Below are 17037 nucleotides of genomic sequence, written 5' to 3'. Positions count from 1 at the left end.
TGGGATAGGTCCCTAGAAACACCCCAGAAGTTAAGAAAATTATGTGGTATGTGCCTTATGTTTGGAAGGAATGGATTTCTACAAGATATGACATTTTTAATACCTGGGAGAGGCTCAAAGGCAGTGGCCATTGCTGACTGGCTGATCTTCAGAGTCACCAGAGAACTGTTATTTTATTTAAAAGAAATAATTTTAAGGTTTAATTTTTATGAGTATTTTGCCTGTATGTATGTATATACACCATGTGAATAGCTGGTGACTGACTACAGCAGCACAATGAGGCCATCAGATCCCTGGAACTTGGGTTACAGATGGTTGGCAGCCACCATGCCAGTACTGGGAATAGAGCCTGGGTCCTCTACAAGATTAAAATGTACTCTTAAGGGCTGAACCATCTCTCAAGCCCCAAGAACTGTATTTTAAACATTTTAATCTCTGGGCATTTCATTCCCTGGTGATTGAAAGGTGCTAAACAGAAGAGATAATATGTACTCATAGAGCATCCCGTGTCCCTGGTGATAATCAAATCTGGGCCACTGGACTACACATGGTACTTCCTGGACTTCAGTGTGTACAGCTTCCCCTGAGGATTGCAAGGACTAAGATTCCAATGTACATAGGTTGTAAAGGGACTTGGGACTTTGAGCTCATAGATTTGAGTGGTGGGGTTGCACCTTGGATTCATCTTGGTTCATGTCCTTATTGCCCGCGTCTTAACTGGTGCCTGAAGTTGCCTTCACAAAGACAATCTTCAGACGATGGTGGGAATCTTCCTTCTGGGTTCCCACTTCTACAGTTCTTCTACAGTTCCTATCTTGTCAGGAAATAAATGAACATTCATTGTAATAGGTTTATTTGGTACAAAAGGATAGGGAGATAATTCTGTTTATTTTTAAGGACTAAGACACAAAGTCTGCAAAAGCTCTACACATGGGTGATCTTTAAGATGGGTGGGATGGAGAGGAGTCACAATAACACATGGCATTATTGTGAGTGACCTCTAGCTCTTCATTCTAACACTTGGATTGAGGATACACAGCCATTTCTTCACATCATGGCTGTGCCAGAATGCAAATGTGACCCAGTTTATCAGCTCCTATAAGGCAGGAAGAGGAAGAGGCTCTGTTCAGCCAGCACTGGGAGGTTCCACAGCATACAGAATGGATGCTGAAGGCGGTCAGTTCTGCTGCTGGACACGGTTTCCTAGTGCTGGACTCCTATGTCCTGGGCTTCTCTTGATTCTCAATGATAAGTTTGTCAGTCGAATACAGTTGGCCAATATGAACCTGAAGGCAAAGAAAAGACACAGGTTAAGAACTGTTAGACTCTGCCAACTAATTTGGTTTGGGACAGAGTCTTGCTATGCAATTCAGGCTAGCCTTGATTTGGCCATCCTTCAGACTTAGCCTTCCAGGTGCTGGAATTATAGATGTGTGCCACTAGCCTGGCTTCATTTCTAACAACTACATGCAGGGGATTTTCATAGCTGCCTGATGTCTCTGAAAACAAGACAAAGTTCATCCCCATGTACCCTTACTAGTTCCCTTAATATTTGCCTTCTAGTGTCCTTACTATGGGAGGTTAGTGAGAGCCCCACAGATCTCTCCATTGTCACCATGGCCAGTCTTGGTATTTGGAGCTGGCAAGGCTATTGACCAGGTTCCCTGGCTGCCAGCTACAGACAGAGACATTAATATGTGGACCTCTTAACCCACAGGAATTCCTTCCTTTACAGGGAGCAAGCCCCTTGTGCTGTGTCTACACTGGGGTTGGCAGTCTGTGTTCACTGCTCCTGCTCTGTCTTTCCTGCCTCTTTTCTTCTGTTGTGTCCTTTTAAATTAAGTGTCTCTGTTGATATTCCAATGCCCCCACTACCTCAGATGCTGGAGCAGCAATGTAGGGCTGGCCCTTTTCTAAAACAAAGAGTCGTTGTCATGGTTTCCCACTAAAGGTACTTCCTGGGCAAAACTTTAAGGAACAAATAGAACCAGGGAAGAAAGCTGACATCTGTCTGGATCTCAGCACTGGGACACTCTCTATGGACCATCTGGGGCGAGAAATTGCTCTTTACAAAAACAAATGAGAGCATACTCCCAAAGGCCAGGGCTGCCACCCAGAGTGGTCATGTGTCAGAATCCAGACTCTCTCAACGTCCACCCCCACCCCCCAAGAGACAGGGTTTCTCTGTGAATCCCTGGCTGTTCCGAAACTTGCTTTGTAGACCAGTAGACCAGCCTGCCTCTGGCCCCTGAGTGCTGGAATTAAAGGTGTGCACTACCACACAGGTCCTTTCCCTGCCTTAATCTCCTTGCCTTAAGGGGAAGAGAGGATGTCTTTAAGGAACATGATCAGTGCAGTTCGCTCCCACCAATGGTGGCAGCTGCAGAGGGACTCCTGAATTCCCCATTTCCCCACACGTTTGTCTTATCCTTGGTTTGTACTTGAGCAGACACCCACATTGGTAACTTAATGGATGCACTGTCTAAGTGCAGAGTGAGGACACAAGTACCAGTGCAGGTGCTCCAGCCGCCAACAATAATGAGTGCTTTAGAACAATTCTGAACGAGATCACAGTGGCGAGCTTGCTTCTGTGTCTATAGTCTCATCTTTTCATCAACACAGAGAATGCCGGGCGCATGTGACCTGAGAAGGTGCATTTTCCAGAAGCGGGACTGTGAACACTTGGATAAGCATGGCAGGGACCTTCTTTAGGTCTGGGATTAGCTGGATAGGGTCTCTCCCTCTCTCTACCTCTCTCTCTCTTTCCCCCTCTCATTTGTCCGTTCTTTTTTCTGGATTTCTGAAGAATCATATCATAATCCTGGTGAGTGGAACCAAGTTCTAGTTTGGGGTTCCCACCTTGACAACCTGAAACCACTGCTGGTTTCCTGAACCATGTCTTAAGTGAAAAACCAGTGCTTTTCTCAACCCTGAATATTTGTAATATATATTAGTAAATTGTAAAAAAGCACATAGTAATTAATTTGTAAAAATTAGTGAATTGTTTGGTGCTGTTTAACCCATTGAGAAGCTGGCTCTGCAGGCTGGGTTGCCTCCGTCCCATTTCAGACCCAAGCATGTCTATGTCAGCATGTCCTCAAATACCCCTTGTCTACCCAGGCCTGTGAGAAACATAAAGGAGAATAGAAACCAGCCCAAGAGCAAATATTCCATGAGAACAGGAGAACAGCTTGTTAGACTAAAAACCCCATGGCCTTGAACACAGCTAGGATGTAAATCATTTCCAGGCACCTTCCCAAAGTAAGACTCTGTTACTGTTCATCCCTTGACACAAACACAAAAATTCCTGTGGTGGATGGCTAATTACAAGTCTCACCCAGGAGAACATTTACCAGACCTCCTGCACACACTCTGTTTTGGTTGTAGGAGCGTTTCTGCTGGATGTTGAGTGTTCATGCTGTAGTCAGTTTCTGCTGGGTGTTGCATCTAATCTAATGTTCACTGTAGTTTTGCTGTTTGATTTTTTTTTTATTACTTATTGCTACATACTTAATAAATTTACTCCTTCAAAACCAAAAGCATGGCTGGGCACTGGTGGTGCACGCCTTTAGTCCCAGCACTTAGGAGGCAGAGGCAGGCATATCTTTGTGAGTTCCAGGCCAGCCTGGTCTACTCTACAGACCCTGTCTTGAAGAAACAACAAAACAAAACAAACAAACAAGACCACTACAACAGAGCTGGTTCTGCAGTCGATCAGGCAACTGTGAGACACACATAAACCACTGCCTTTCTAAGAAGCAGAACCTGAGACCAAGAAGAAACTCAGATGGCAGACAATTTGATCTTCTAAGTACCTTTTTTTGCTCAGCTTCTGCTGTGAAAGTATTGACATCTCTAGATCCATTGTGGATGCCTCTGGTAAAGCCCTGTGATCTCAAAAAGGTTTGGGTGGGAGTTGGGGCACTGGGCCATAGTTCTGTCTCTGCTTACAGGGTGACATTTTCCTTGTCCTTATGCTGGTCTCAACCTCTATAGTGTGAGGTCTCTGAGCCTGTAAGCGTACCTGTGGTGTGATGTCACTAAACCAGTGTGGCATCTCTATACAGTATGAGGGCTCTAAGTCAGTGTATCTCTGTAGTGTGAGATTTCTGAGCTACCTGTGTGGTTTTTAAGGTTCAGGGGGTGTTTTTCTGTAGTGTGAGGTCCCCTAGCCATCCAAGTACCTCTGTGGTGTGATGTTTCAGAGTTAGTGGGGTACCTGCATGTTTGTGAGATTTTGGACCCAGGGGTGTTTTTCTTAGTTTGAGGTCTCCCAGCCAGCAAGGGTGCCTGTGTGTATGCAGTTCTTGAGCAGCTGGTAAGACTCTGGCCAGGGAACAGACATCAAAGACATGAGGAACAACAAATGTTCCAAGGCACCTGGAGGGAGGGCTGATTTCCTGCCCTCTCCTGGGTGGCAGGGGGTCTTTCCTCCTAATCACGTACTGTCCACAGATCAGGTCAGGTGGTGAGTGAACTCTTTTTCTTCAGTAGCCTGTAGACCACATGCAGTCTATGCTCAGAGCCTGTATGTAGTGATGCACTCGAGTCCATGCTGTCTTCCCTCCATCATTCCCCATTCCAGGTCAGGGACTCAAAGGCCAGTCTGATGAACTGTATCACACCAGTGAGTCCTACAGTCTTGGAAGACCATCCAGTACCAAGCATGAAGGATCTGAGAATAAGAGCTCTGCAGACAGAAAGGCTTACAGGGAGAAAGCTGGGCACCTTCATCAGACAGCAAACATTTGTTTGCTGAATGAAAGACTTAGAGGGCAACCCCACTTGTCACTCAAGCTGAAGGATGAGAACCCCGTGGTGTAGACACTGGACTGGGGAGATCTGAAGTTGGAGCCCTTGATCTGGCCCAACGTGGAATCCAGACCTAGAAGAATACAGGTGAGACAGGCAGGAGCAGTTAGGTCAGAACTTTTGGAGTCAGTGTCTGTAAAACAAGGCCTTGGAGAATGACAGGCTTTGTGGTGATAGGCAGGAGCTGGGGCAGGGCCACGTGCAAGGGCAGCAGCACAGAGACCCAACAGGTCATGAAAAAAATGTCAAAGTCAGCAAGGGCTTAGCCCGGAATCAGAGAGGTGGGGTGATGGGACAGAGAAGAGAGAGTAAAATGAAGAAGACCCATAATCTCATAGGGAGTGGCACCATTAGGAGATGTGGCCTTGCCTTGTTGGAGGACACGTGTCACTGTAGAGGTGGGCTTTGAGGTTTCCTATGCTCAGGATATCATCCAGTGTCTCAGTCCATTTCCTGTTGCCTGCAAGATGTAGGACTCAGCTACTCCTACCTGCACACTGCCATGCCCTGCCATGATGATAATGGACTGAACCTCTGAAACTGTAAGTGATCCCCTTCAGTTAAATGTTTTCCTTATAAGAGTTGTTGTGGTCATGGTGTCTCTTCACAGCAACAGAAACCCTAACTAAGACACATAGGATAGATTCTCATCATTGAGTCATTCAAAAGTGTCATTAAAATGTGTTTGCCACCACAGGACCAAACCAGACCTGTGGTGACAAAAATCTGTTTCAGATCCATTTCTGTTAGTATGATAAATACCAAAAGAGCAACGGTTATTATTATTTCTTTAAGACAGGGTTTCTTTGTGTAGATTTGGCTATCCTGGAACTCATTCATTAGACCAGGCTGGCCTTGAACTCAGAGACCCACCTGCCTCTGCCTTCCGAGCGCCAGGGATTAAAGGTACTCAACATTACTGCCTGTCAAAGCAAATTACTTTTATCTCACAGTTTACAGTGCATTTTCTTGCAGGCAGACAGGAACTCGAAGCAGCTATTAATCCACAGACAGTCAAGAGCAGAGAGACATGTATGCAGAGGTTAGTACTCATCTAGCGTTCTCTACTTTTATATGGGCCAGGGCCCCAAACCAGAGGACAATGCCCCCAATTTCAGGCTCTCAAGACAATTAAGGCACTCAAGACAATCCCCATAGTCTAAGCAAACAATCCCATTTCTTCCCCAGTTGCTTTGGTTATGTTGTTTTATTACAGTAATAGTAATCCCAACTAAGACACCTGGCCTTTCTCCTTGGAATAGGAACCTGATGGCTAGAACACCAGCAGCTATCTGACACAGTGTGAGAAGTCAGATCTGGGAGTCACACACTAAGAATGGGTACAGAAGAATTACTCAGATTCCTGTTATTCATGGATTTGTCCTGCTAGCTTAGGGTATCTTCCTGGGTGGAAAAAAAAAAAAAAACCCTTATGCTTTAAAAAGTTATTGTATTTTGACTTTGTATTATGTAGTTAAAACCAATTCACAATTAATTTAAGTATATACTATGAATATTAGCATATGACTGATGGGGGAAAAAGTTCATTTTCAAGAACGAGGTAGATGCTATCCTGTGTACAATAGAAGAAAAGTGTTCCTATGATGGGGGTACCACTAACCTGACAATGTTCCAAAGTTTAAAAATAATACGAAGGGACTTCAGAAAGTTTTCTTCCCTAAATACTGGAGTGCATTATGGTACACAGCTACTGACATTTTGGTGGGAGTTTTTTTTTGGGGGGTGGGTGGGTCCTGGGACTGGACTCAGGATCTTGCGCATTATATCCAAGCACTCTACCATTGAGCTACATTCCTAGCCCCTTGCCATTGTCCCCAGTTTGTTAATTTACATAGGTTGAAAAATGTGCTCACTTGTATAGGGCATTCCAGCATGCAAAGCCCAGTATTCTTCCCCAAAACTGCATAAATCAGGTTTCGTGGTTCACGAAGTAGAGGCAGGAAGATCAGGTGCTGAATATCATCTTTGGTACATGCTGATTTCAAATGTAGCCTGGGCTATACTCAAAAAAACAAAAAACAAAACCAACCAAACTAAAGAAAGAATGTGCGCATACACAAAATAAGATATTAACTTGGAATTGTAACTTGTTCATTCTACTTCATGTTAAGATCATTCACTACTTTCTGAGCTAATACCTTTTTCAAAAAAGATTTATTTTTAATTATGTACATATATATGTACATATACGTGTGTTTGTGTGTGTGTGTGATAAGCATATGAGTGCAGATGCCCACAAGAGCTAGAGGTGTCAGATCTCCCTGTAATTGGAGTTACAGGTGGTTGTGAGCCTCCCAATGTGGGTTCTGGGTCCTCTGCAAGAGCAGAAAGCATTCTTAACTACTGAGCCATCTCTCCAGCCTCTGAAAGGAAATTTTTAACAGTGGCATAAAGATGTGCATTATAAAGATATATCATAGATGTTTAGTTGTTTCACATTATGAACACGTAGACTGCTTCTGGTTTAACACTCGGATGAACATACATACGTTGTGTCTGTCTGTCTCTCTCTCTCTGTGTTTGTGTGTGTGTGTGTGTGTGTGTGTCTGTGTTTGATTTTGTTAATGAAAGTTTCTAGAAGAGTTACTAGGAGTAGGTATGACATTCTTAGGGATCCCAAAAGAGCTTCCAAATGGCTTTTAAAAGAGGTTTGCTTGTTTTCCCAACTGATGCTCCCTCTAGTGGCCAGTCTGAAGGCTTCAGTGACACAAGACTGAATTCACTCTGACCCAAGTATCAGTTATGATTTTAAAGCATTTAAAATTCCAGTGCTGGGATAGAACCCAGTGCCACATGCATGTTATACTACAAAAGAGCTCTACCCTTGAGCCACAGCCAAACTCTTACGTAAATTCATTTAGATTTTCAACTTTATGGCTTGTGGTGTGGTTTATAATGTAAATAGCATTAGGTAAGCACAAAGATGAATGCGTTATGCCTGTCTAGAATCTTGTCTGCACACAGTTCTCCCCCAGGGACTCACTGCCTCAGTCTGAGTATTTCACACACAGCAATCAGGCTGTGAGTCTCTGACTTCTGTGCCTTCCTGTCTAGTATTCTCTTTGAAGAGAGGATCCCTTGATGTCCAGCCCAGCAGAGCCTGCCCACCCTTTGGGCTTCCCTGGTCTCTTCCTCAGAGAGTGTGACAAAGATGGCAATACTCATGTGTTCACATGCCCCACTCTCACTTCACATGAGCCTGTTTCAGTGACAAATGGAAAGGAGGAGGCAGGAGGGCATGGGATTACTAACTGTGTTGCTCTCATACCCATAGCTCAGGGCTGGCATATGGGCAGTGTCTAGTAAGTATTGCCACCTATCACATAATTATGTTCTGATCAAACACATACATCCTACGTGATGATGGCCCCGTAAGATCATATTGCCTATGATGACCCCACAGTGAAAAAAATGGGCTAATGACATATTTCTCAGGACATATCTATACTATCATTAGTGATGCACGACTGTTATTTGGTAACTGAAAATGCAGCCTATGGCCATGAGATTCTATGCTGGCTCCTGTAAAACCAAGATCTGCTGTGACCAATTAATTGTAGAAATACAGATGAAATGAAGGCAAACTGATAAAAAAGCGATAGGATGATCACTTCCTGAAACAAGAACATCCACTTACTGTTGAACAGAACCAGTTTAAAGTTATATGAGCAGAGCATTTTATGCCATAATCCAGATTATAGGGATTAACCCAGAGCAATTACAGAAACACTGAATTCACATTAGGGAGGGAACTCCAAACAGCTATCTCAATGAGTGCTACACAGCAGAGTCCACAAATGTACCTCTAACTGTCCTTTTGCATTTTTCAGGCCTATACAAGTTAGCACATGCAGGAAGCTAGTGGGATTAAGGCTGCAGCACCGATGACAAAGCATGCTACCAATGGGCTACAGGTTAAGGGAAAGAAGCAAGTGCAATTAGCAGCCTCAATTTACAGCCCCCTCTCTCCCCGAATCCACAATTGACTTCTACAGCCAGGACAGATAATAACTGTGAATAAATTGGCCATTAAAATGGATCACACTTTTTTCTATAAAGTTTGGAGTTGGCATTAGAGTCATTCAGAAAAATACAGATTATTCAACTGTTAAGTAGGCAGGGGGAACTGAAACATAGTCAAAGAAACTGCAGGAGATAAAGAAGCAGAATCCAAGAAAACTGAACAGATCTTAGTCTTTGATGCCTTTCTGCTAACTCTTGAGTGGTGATGTCTAGTCACCTTCCAATGTATCTGAGACTCAAGGGCATAATAGCTGGATTCAATAGTTGGGTGTTGGGGAGGGTGGAGAGAGCAGCCAGTGGAACAGATCTGCCCTGCCAGGAATCCTAACTCTGCCCCTGCTACTTCTTGCTTGCTTCATGGAGTAGTAGAGAGTCAAGCTAGATGACAGGTATGGGGGGGGGGCACTTAGTAACCATTCTAGCTTCTCCCAGAGTCCAAATACAGGGAAGCCCATGGCAAGTGTTTGCTAAGTGCTACTATGTGCATGATCCATCTCAATTATGATGTGTGTCTTAGTGTCCCAGGCCCCAGCTTTAGATGTTTTGAATGTCCTTGTCTACCTGTAAGAGCCTATGTGTCTGTACTGATTAAACTGGTGGCATGAGGCTTTGAATGTGAGAGTTTTTTGGGTTGAACATGAAGAATGACAGCTGGGTTGGTTCTTGTCTTTTTTAAGGGTATGGTTTCCTGCCCAGTGAGGGCCCTTGTACTTCCAACTGGTTTGCAGACTTGGTGAGAAGGGAGTGTATAGACATAGGAAGTTAGAGGGAGTGTATAGACATAGGAAGATGAGGACTTCTGGCTTTGTGGGTAGAGCCCAGGGTAGAATGCTGCTGCTCACTTCCTTGAGGTTAGTAAAGCCAGCCAAGCAGGGCATTTCCTGAGCAAGTGGCAATGTGTCTCCAAGGTATTGTGATGATACCAATACAATCTGTTGTAAGGAAAGTGACAGTGGCATCTAATAGGCACTTGATGTGTTAGGAGCTGCTGTAAGTATTTCATTTAAGGGACCATAACTTGTTTTGCTTTAATTTTCATTTTTGAAAGGCAAGTACTTGCTCTGATGAGTATGTCTTTCCATTTCACATACTGAAGCCAGTATTGCAGTGATCTACAGTGGTCACATGACAAAAGCCAGTATTGTACCAACTGTCACAGTTACCAAAACCATACCAAGACATGACCTTAATAAGAAATGTGTGGTGTTGATGAGATGGCTCTGTGTGTAAAGGCAGCTCCGTGCCTGGCAACCTGGGTTCACTCTCCTGGAGTTAACAGGGTGGGAAGGAAGAACAGATCTTATATGTTGCCCTCTGATCTTTAAATGCATGCTTGTAGCATGAATCTCTCTCTCCCCCTTCTTTCTGTCTTTCTCGGTCTCTCTCTCACACACATAAACAAAACAAAACAAACAAACAAACAAAAAACCAGAAATATGAGGGACCTTAGGAGGAAACTAGAAAACTTAAATCTAGGCTGGGTATAGGGATGCATACTTGTAATTTTGCACCCGGAAGTCAGAGGAAGGAGAACACTTACCAGTTTGCCAGGCTGGGATACACAGCGTTTTCAGGGTGGCCAACACCATATAAAGTGAGGTCATCTTAGAAAGCCAAAATAACAAATTTATTTTCTTGTCTAAACTTAGAAATTAAGAATGGGTCCTCTCTGGCTATACTGTTTCCCATTACAGCCCCAGACTAAACTACAGCTTGCTATGTTATAAGCCCTGGCTAGCCTCAAACTGCTGGGAATCCTGCTTCAGCCTCCCAAATTCTTGGATTACAAGTGTGAGCAACTGTGCTCAGCATCTAAAACAGATTTTAATGAAATGTGAGACAAACCATGATCATGGAAGGAATAATTTATTTGACTAATAAGAAAGAGACTGAGGCTGTGTGTACAGTTCATGCTCACAATCCCAGCACTAGGTCAAGGTAGGAGGTCTGTGAATGTGAAGCCAGTCTCGGCTCTACAGCAAGATCTGATTCAGAGACAAAACAAAACAAAGTACCAAACAAACAAAACACCAAAGACAACCGATATCAAACAATTTGAAAATAAAAATCTAAATTAATTTTTGGGATACAACCAAAATAGCATGGTGTTCATCAGAGGTGGAAGGTTCACAGAGCAGATCCTTTCACACTGGACCCTGTTATGAATTAGCTGATACACAATCCTGTTCTTTGGGATTTGAGACAAGACTTGAAGGGGTTACTGAGAACATTTCTCTGAAATGTCCTATAGCTCCTTAAATACATGGCATATAGTGCCTTAAATATATTTTGTTTATTTTAATCTAAAAATGTTTTCCCCAAGGTGATCGTGAAGTTTCTACGAAGACACTCTCAAATCTATCCTGTGCTTCCATACACTCAGCTTCAGAAGCACATTTTAAAGATCTGTCATTTTCTCAACATGGCTACACTTAACAGGGGATTTGAAAGCCAATAAATACAACAAAACACCTTTCAGCTATCAAGTAATGAACCTCTTCTGGAATTCCAGCTTGTGGCCTCTTCTCAGAGGGCAAGGGATAGTAGTCTCCTCTCACTGGCCTGCACTGTAGAGGGCAAGCACAACATCAGGGCCTCTGGCTTATGCCAACGCCAGACAGCTTTTCCAACTGTGCAACCCACTTAGCTATTCTCTGCGACACCACTGAAGCCTTGCTGTGGCTGTCCATTGTGTCCTTAAGCCCTGAGTTAGAGACACTAGGACATTCTTAATGAGGACAAAGGTGGTGAAACAAAACTTGTTTCTCTGTGTAACTGCTCCTGGCAAGAGTAATGAACAGGGTTCGGTATGCAGCTCACTAGTAGAGCTCACTGCTTGGCAATTTTCAGGTACAATTATCAGCAATGAAAAAAAGAATAAAGAACACATACCCCCTCCTTTTTGCATCCCACATCACAGCTTGTAGTTAGTGTCGTTATCCCTGCTCTTAGGGACAGAGAAAGCAGACGCAAGAGTGTGTGCGCTCCTTAGCATATCCATGCATCCTGTTTACACTGGCTGTCCCTGCAGAATTAGTGATACACAGTGATCTTTCTCTCAAGTGTCCCAGTTTGGACAAGGAATGATAAGGTTATAACTCTTACCTGCTGTCACCAGCTTTCTGGGCCATCTCATTGTTTGCCTGCATGTCTGATGTTCAGTTACAGAAGTAAGTCTAGCAGTGAGGGCCATTCTTTGCATTCTAGTAGAGGAAATGAAACCATTTGAAGAGACCTCAAAGTACTGTGGCCTCTAAGTCAGGGGCTGCCAGAGGCTTCTAATTTCAACAAGCTTTTGGTTCTCACTACAGGGATGAGACTGTTTCAAATGGAGGCAAGTGAGGGTGCAGAGGCTCCTAACAAGGCCCATATCCCTAACCCTAGGGGTTAACTTCTCCAGGCAGGTGGTCACACTCGAGTTGCTTATTAGGGAAGTCATGGGATGAGGGGAAGGCCAGGCCATCCTCTGCTCTTTTCTTCTGATGGACATCCTTGAGTGATAAATGACAGGGTGTGTAATCCAAGGAAATTCACAAGCACTTGCTCTTAGTTTTATTATACTCTTTAAACAAAAACACTTCCCCACCAAGTCCTTCCAGAAGGCAAGGCCACACACAGCAATGAGGTGGAAAAGAGACTGCAGTTTATGGTGTTCTGTAAGACACTAGTGCCTGTGCACTGCTCTCCAGAGCTGGGGCTTGTACATGCTTCTAGCTGATAGTCTAGGTGGGGATGGTTAAAAAACAGAAAATAGGCGTCTGTCCTAGCATATTCTCCCACTTCTGCTGGTGTGGGGTAGTGCTGGTAAGGCAAGGACAGTGAACACAAACATGCCCAGCTGGAGTTCCTAGGAGCCCCGTGGAGCATTACATAACAGGCTCTGTGAAATGAAAGCATCCGATCAGCAGACTCAACTCAGGCACCCTGCTCCTTCTTGGAACTGAACAAAACCTGAGACCCAAACATCACGTCACTGTAAAAATTGGTACTCTGCCAGGCATGGTGACAACAGAGTCTGGGAAAGCTGCCAGAGACAATGTTCCATTGGAAGTCATGCTCCTGCACTAAGGGTGAGAACAAGCTTGGTACACGTCAGTCCCTGAACTCATCCACTTCAGTTCACCAGCACCTCAGCAACAGGCCCTGCCCTGACACATAGTCAGTAGCAAGGCTGTGCAAATGCCTATCACCCCTCCTAGGTTACAGGTCAGAATGAGCAAACTTTTGACTATATATATGCCTGTTCCCTGCTCTGGGAAGTATCTCTGACAAATACTGGGGCATCAGGCTGCCTCTTACAATTTACTTCTTCAGAACTACCATTATTAGGGTAAATGAGAAGGCAGGCTCATAGAAGCTGCCCAGGACAAAGGCCAACCCTGCTTAGCTTGTGCCACTGCAGATGCTCTGGCCTGGTTCTGCTTCAGCTGCTTTCAATCTGTTATTTTTGCCAGCACCTTCCCTGGCTAGACACTGTACAGTTCTGTTGTCTGAACTGCTTTATGTGGGCCTCTAAGTTTCTGACTTTTTGAGTTTCCAGAATTGACAGGTCATTACTGAGAGTCATGCCTTAGTTGTGAACACAGCAGAACCCAAATCAAGGGTAAAGCCTCACAGGAGAGTCAGTGCTGGAGGACCCCGGGTAGGAGTCTTATTTTCCATTCTTTATGCCTATGAAATTCACTCATTTCCTGGCCCCTTCCTAAAGCCTCCTGGGGGAAGTTTGATGAAGAGGTTCCCTATGTTCACAATGAGTGTCCTCTTTTCTGGTCGTGCTCAATCATTTTGTATACCCAGTGCATTCTGAAAGTTTCTCTGGTGTATCCTCACCTCCCTCTGCCCCACTGAGGAAGGAGCTAGCTCATGGTAGACTGTAAGGGAGAGGAGGAAAACTACAAGTTGCTGTCGTATTACAGTGAGAATATACATTACGGTTAAAAAATGTTCAAGTTAAAGCTTGAAGGGCAGGAACACTGGGCATGAGAAACAAAGAAGCCTGTAGCCAGTTATAAGCTAGCTAAGTGGACCTAATAAGAGAGAGACAGGCTCTGAGAAGTAAGGCCAGTGTTGGTGGGCTGGCTGGCTAGGTAGGATCCATGAGACCCTCTGTGGAACATATGCTAGACATTGTTGGTCTTTTGCATATTATTGCTTCTAAAGCAACTAATTAAAAGAGGCTAAAGCATAAGTAAATACAGTTTCTAAAAGCCTCCATCCATTTCAGGAGAGAACCCAAACAGCTCTAAGGACCAAGGGTTAAACATGAGGGAGTTAGGAACAGTTGTAGTTACATGTGGACAGCTGTGTTAAGTCAGTTCTTCACCACGATGAACCACGAGCCACCCATACAAATGTGAGGACAAAGAGAGCACAGCCTGCAAGACATCTGCACGGTCTCCAACCAGCAGGCAAATGACCAGCAGTTTTAAGATCAACAGCTAAAAGAGGGGCTTCGGAGATGAGTGAAGTTGTATTTCAAACACCCCTACCTGGGCAGGCAGGGCATGGACTCAGTATGATTTTCTTGTTTACATCAGGGGAACATGGATGGTGGGTGGGGCCTTCTAACAGGCTAACTAATGGGATTACCTTAGCCCCAACCACATTGTAATCTTAATTCTCATAACAAGTCTTTACTCAAGGTCCGTCAGTGTTCAGCTGCTTGGATCTCCTGTCACTGATGCCAAGAGCTTTACTTTCTTCTTACGTTGAACCTTTATAAATCTTAGGCCTGAGGCTGGAGAAATGGCTTGGTGGTTAAGAGCACCAGTTGCTTTTTAAGAGGACCCTGATTTGATTCCTGGAACCTTACATGGTAACTCATAGCCAACTTTATTTCCAGGGGATCCAATACCTTCTTCTGCTCTCCATGGATCCCAGGCATGTGTGTGGCACACAAACATACACACAGGCAAAACACTCCTATACATACAATAAAATAAAAATATGTGAAAAAAATGTAGGCCCTTCTCTCACTTGAATTTCTCACTTTACAGCATTTTCCTTAATAGAGTTTACCTTCTGTCCTGCTTGGTCCTGAGTGTCTGTGTGATGCTATTGTCTCAGGGTGACTTTTGCTGGCATCTTAAGTCTGTGGGACTTATCTATCTTGGCTCAGAAAGGTACCGTGGGACTCAAAACTGTATCACTATGGTAGTGGTACCCCATCCTTGTCCTCTGTGCTACCCAAGAGGCTGTTTCCAGCCACAGACTCAGAGGGACCACAGAAAGCAATCCGGAGTAACTGCTTCTCTGGAGGCCATGGGCTGTCCCTTCACAAGTGCATACCTTCACCTGCTAAAGGGTAAATGCAAGGGAATGAATCTCAACCCTAGACATGCTTTTGTCATTACTGATTTTAAAAAGGGCCACAAGTAGGACTTAAAGATTCTTTAATTTCATTCGCTTCCAGAAAATTCTAAGATACACATTGACTAAGATTTCATACTTCCATGTGTAGTAACTTTAGTAGCAATTGATACTGATTAGAATTTTAAAGCTCCCATAGTATTATACACTTTATTGGCTCATCTGATCCTTATAAGGTATGGGCAGCAGGTATCATCACCACTATTGCCACATTATCACTCCCACCATTCGGTCACACCACCACTACCATTATCTTCATCACTGTGGCAGTTAGAATAAGAATGGTCCCATAAGCTCATATATCTGAATGCTCAGCCATCAAGAAGTGGCTTTATTTGAAAAGATTACAATGATCAGGACTTGGAGTAAAGGGGGCCTTGTCAGAGGACAAGTGTCTGTCACTGGGGGTTGGGCTTTCAAGTTTAAAAAATCCATGCCAGGCCCAGTGTCTCCCCTACACCCCTTCTTTTTCTCGGCCTGTGAACCAGGATATAGCTCTCAGCGACTGTTTCCAGTCCCATGCCATGAGAATAATGGACTAAGTCTTTGAAACTGTAAGCAAACTCCCAATTGAGTGCTTTCTTTCACAAGAATTGCATTGGTTATGGTGTTTCTTCACAGAAATAGAACAGTGACTAAGCCAATCACCATCATTAATTACCAATGCCACTGCCATTAACTCTACAGATAATCAAGTGTCTAAAAAGTAAATTTAACAAACTTCATGGAGTTAAAACTTACTACTTTGACTTGAAGCTTATTTCTAAATTTGAGTCCTTTAATCTACATAGAAAATGTCACTTAATTTTGTGAATGTATGGAATTAAAAGTCTGTGTAAAAGAAAATTAAAACAAACAAAAAAGTCACAAGGCATTTTAACCTCTGCATATGAATCCTGTGACAGTTTTATGTGGCCAGGTAAAATCAGTAGCTTTAAGTGGTTATGCTATCTGGTGTTACTACACACACACACACACACACACACACACACACACACACACACACACACACACACACAAAAAGAAGCACGGAATAAAGTCTAGGGCCTCTAGCATGCTAAGCAGTGTTCTAACCTTGAGTTACACCCCTGCCTGCCACACCTAGGTTAGAGATTCTACAAGGCTGACTGATCAGAATACTCTGAATATAGAATGCTTGAATGTTGCAGACCCCAAATTTCCTTTGGCTATTTTATTTACCGTTCACTGCCACATCTGTGTAATATAACATCCTTGTGACCATCATTTGAAACCTTTTGGGAGTTATTAAGAGATAAATAGCGGTTTCTAACCCAAAAGGTAAGAATGCTATCAACATCTGAAGCCTAGAGCTGAGATTTCCCACTCTTTGCAACCTGCTTACCTGATGCTTTGACCAACATGTTTGCAAACTGCTTTGACTTCTGATTTTCCTTTGCTCTTTAACTATAAAACATGGTATTTGGGACAATGTGAACTCACATTCCAGGGTAAGGGCCACTCATGTGATCACAGGCTAAACAACCTGTTCTGTTTGAAGAGGAAGCTTTGTTTTGTTTTAACAATGAGCATTCTATCACTGTGTAGCAAACATTGTATCTCAGTAGCTGGAGTCCCAGCCCCAGCTAAACATGAATGATTCTAGGATTGCTTGGTGTGGTAACTGAGGCTTGTAATCCCAGCATGTAAGAGGCGGGGGCAGGGGTAGGGGTAGGGGCAGGGGCAGGGGTAGGGGCAGAGGCAGAAGGGTCCCAGGTCTGAGGTTAATCTGGGCTATACATAGATTTCTAGGTCAGCCTGGGCTTCAGTGTGAAGCCATCTCAACAAAGCCAA

General features: G+C 43.9%; 1 protein-coding gene across 1 annotated transcript in view; it reads right to left on the bottom strand.

The window, feature by feature from the left end:
• Positions 1 to 836: 836 nt before the first annotated feature.
• Lyrm4 (LYR motif containing 4) overlaps positions 837 to 17037 on the bottom strand; it is a 93448-nt gene continuing 77247 nt past the window's right edge. The window contains exon 3 of the mRNA XM_051194442.1: positions 837 to 1286. Within this exon, the coding sequence (XP_051050399.1) occupies positions 1218 to 1286 (69 nt within the window). The 3' untranslated portion in view covers positions 837 to 1217. The remainder of the gene's footprint in view (positions 1287 to 17037) is intronic.

The sequence above is a fragment of the Phodopus roborovskii genome, unplaced genomic scaffold (genome assembly GCF_943737965.1).
Source record: "Phodopus roborovskii unplaced genomic scaffold, PHOROB, whole genome shotgun sequence".
NCBI lineage: Eukaryota > Metazoa > Chordata > Mammalia > Rodentia > Cricetidae > Phodopus > Phodopus roborovskii.
Note: the sequence above shows the minus strand (reverse complement) of the source record. Positions and strands in the feature narration are given on the sequence as shown.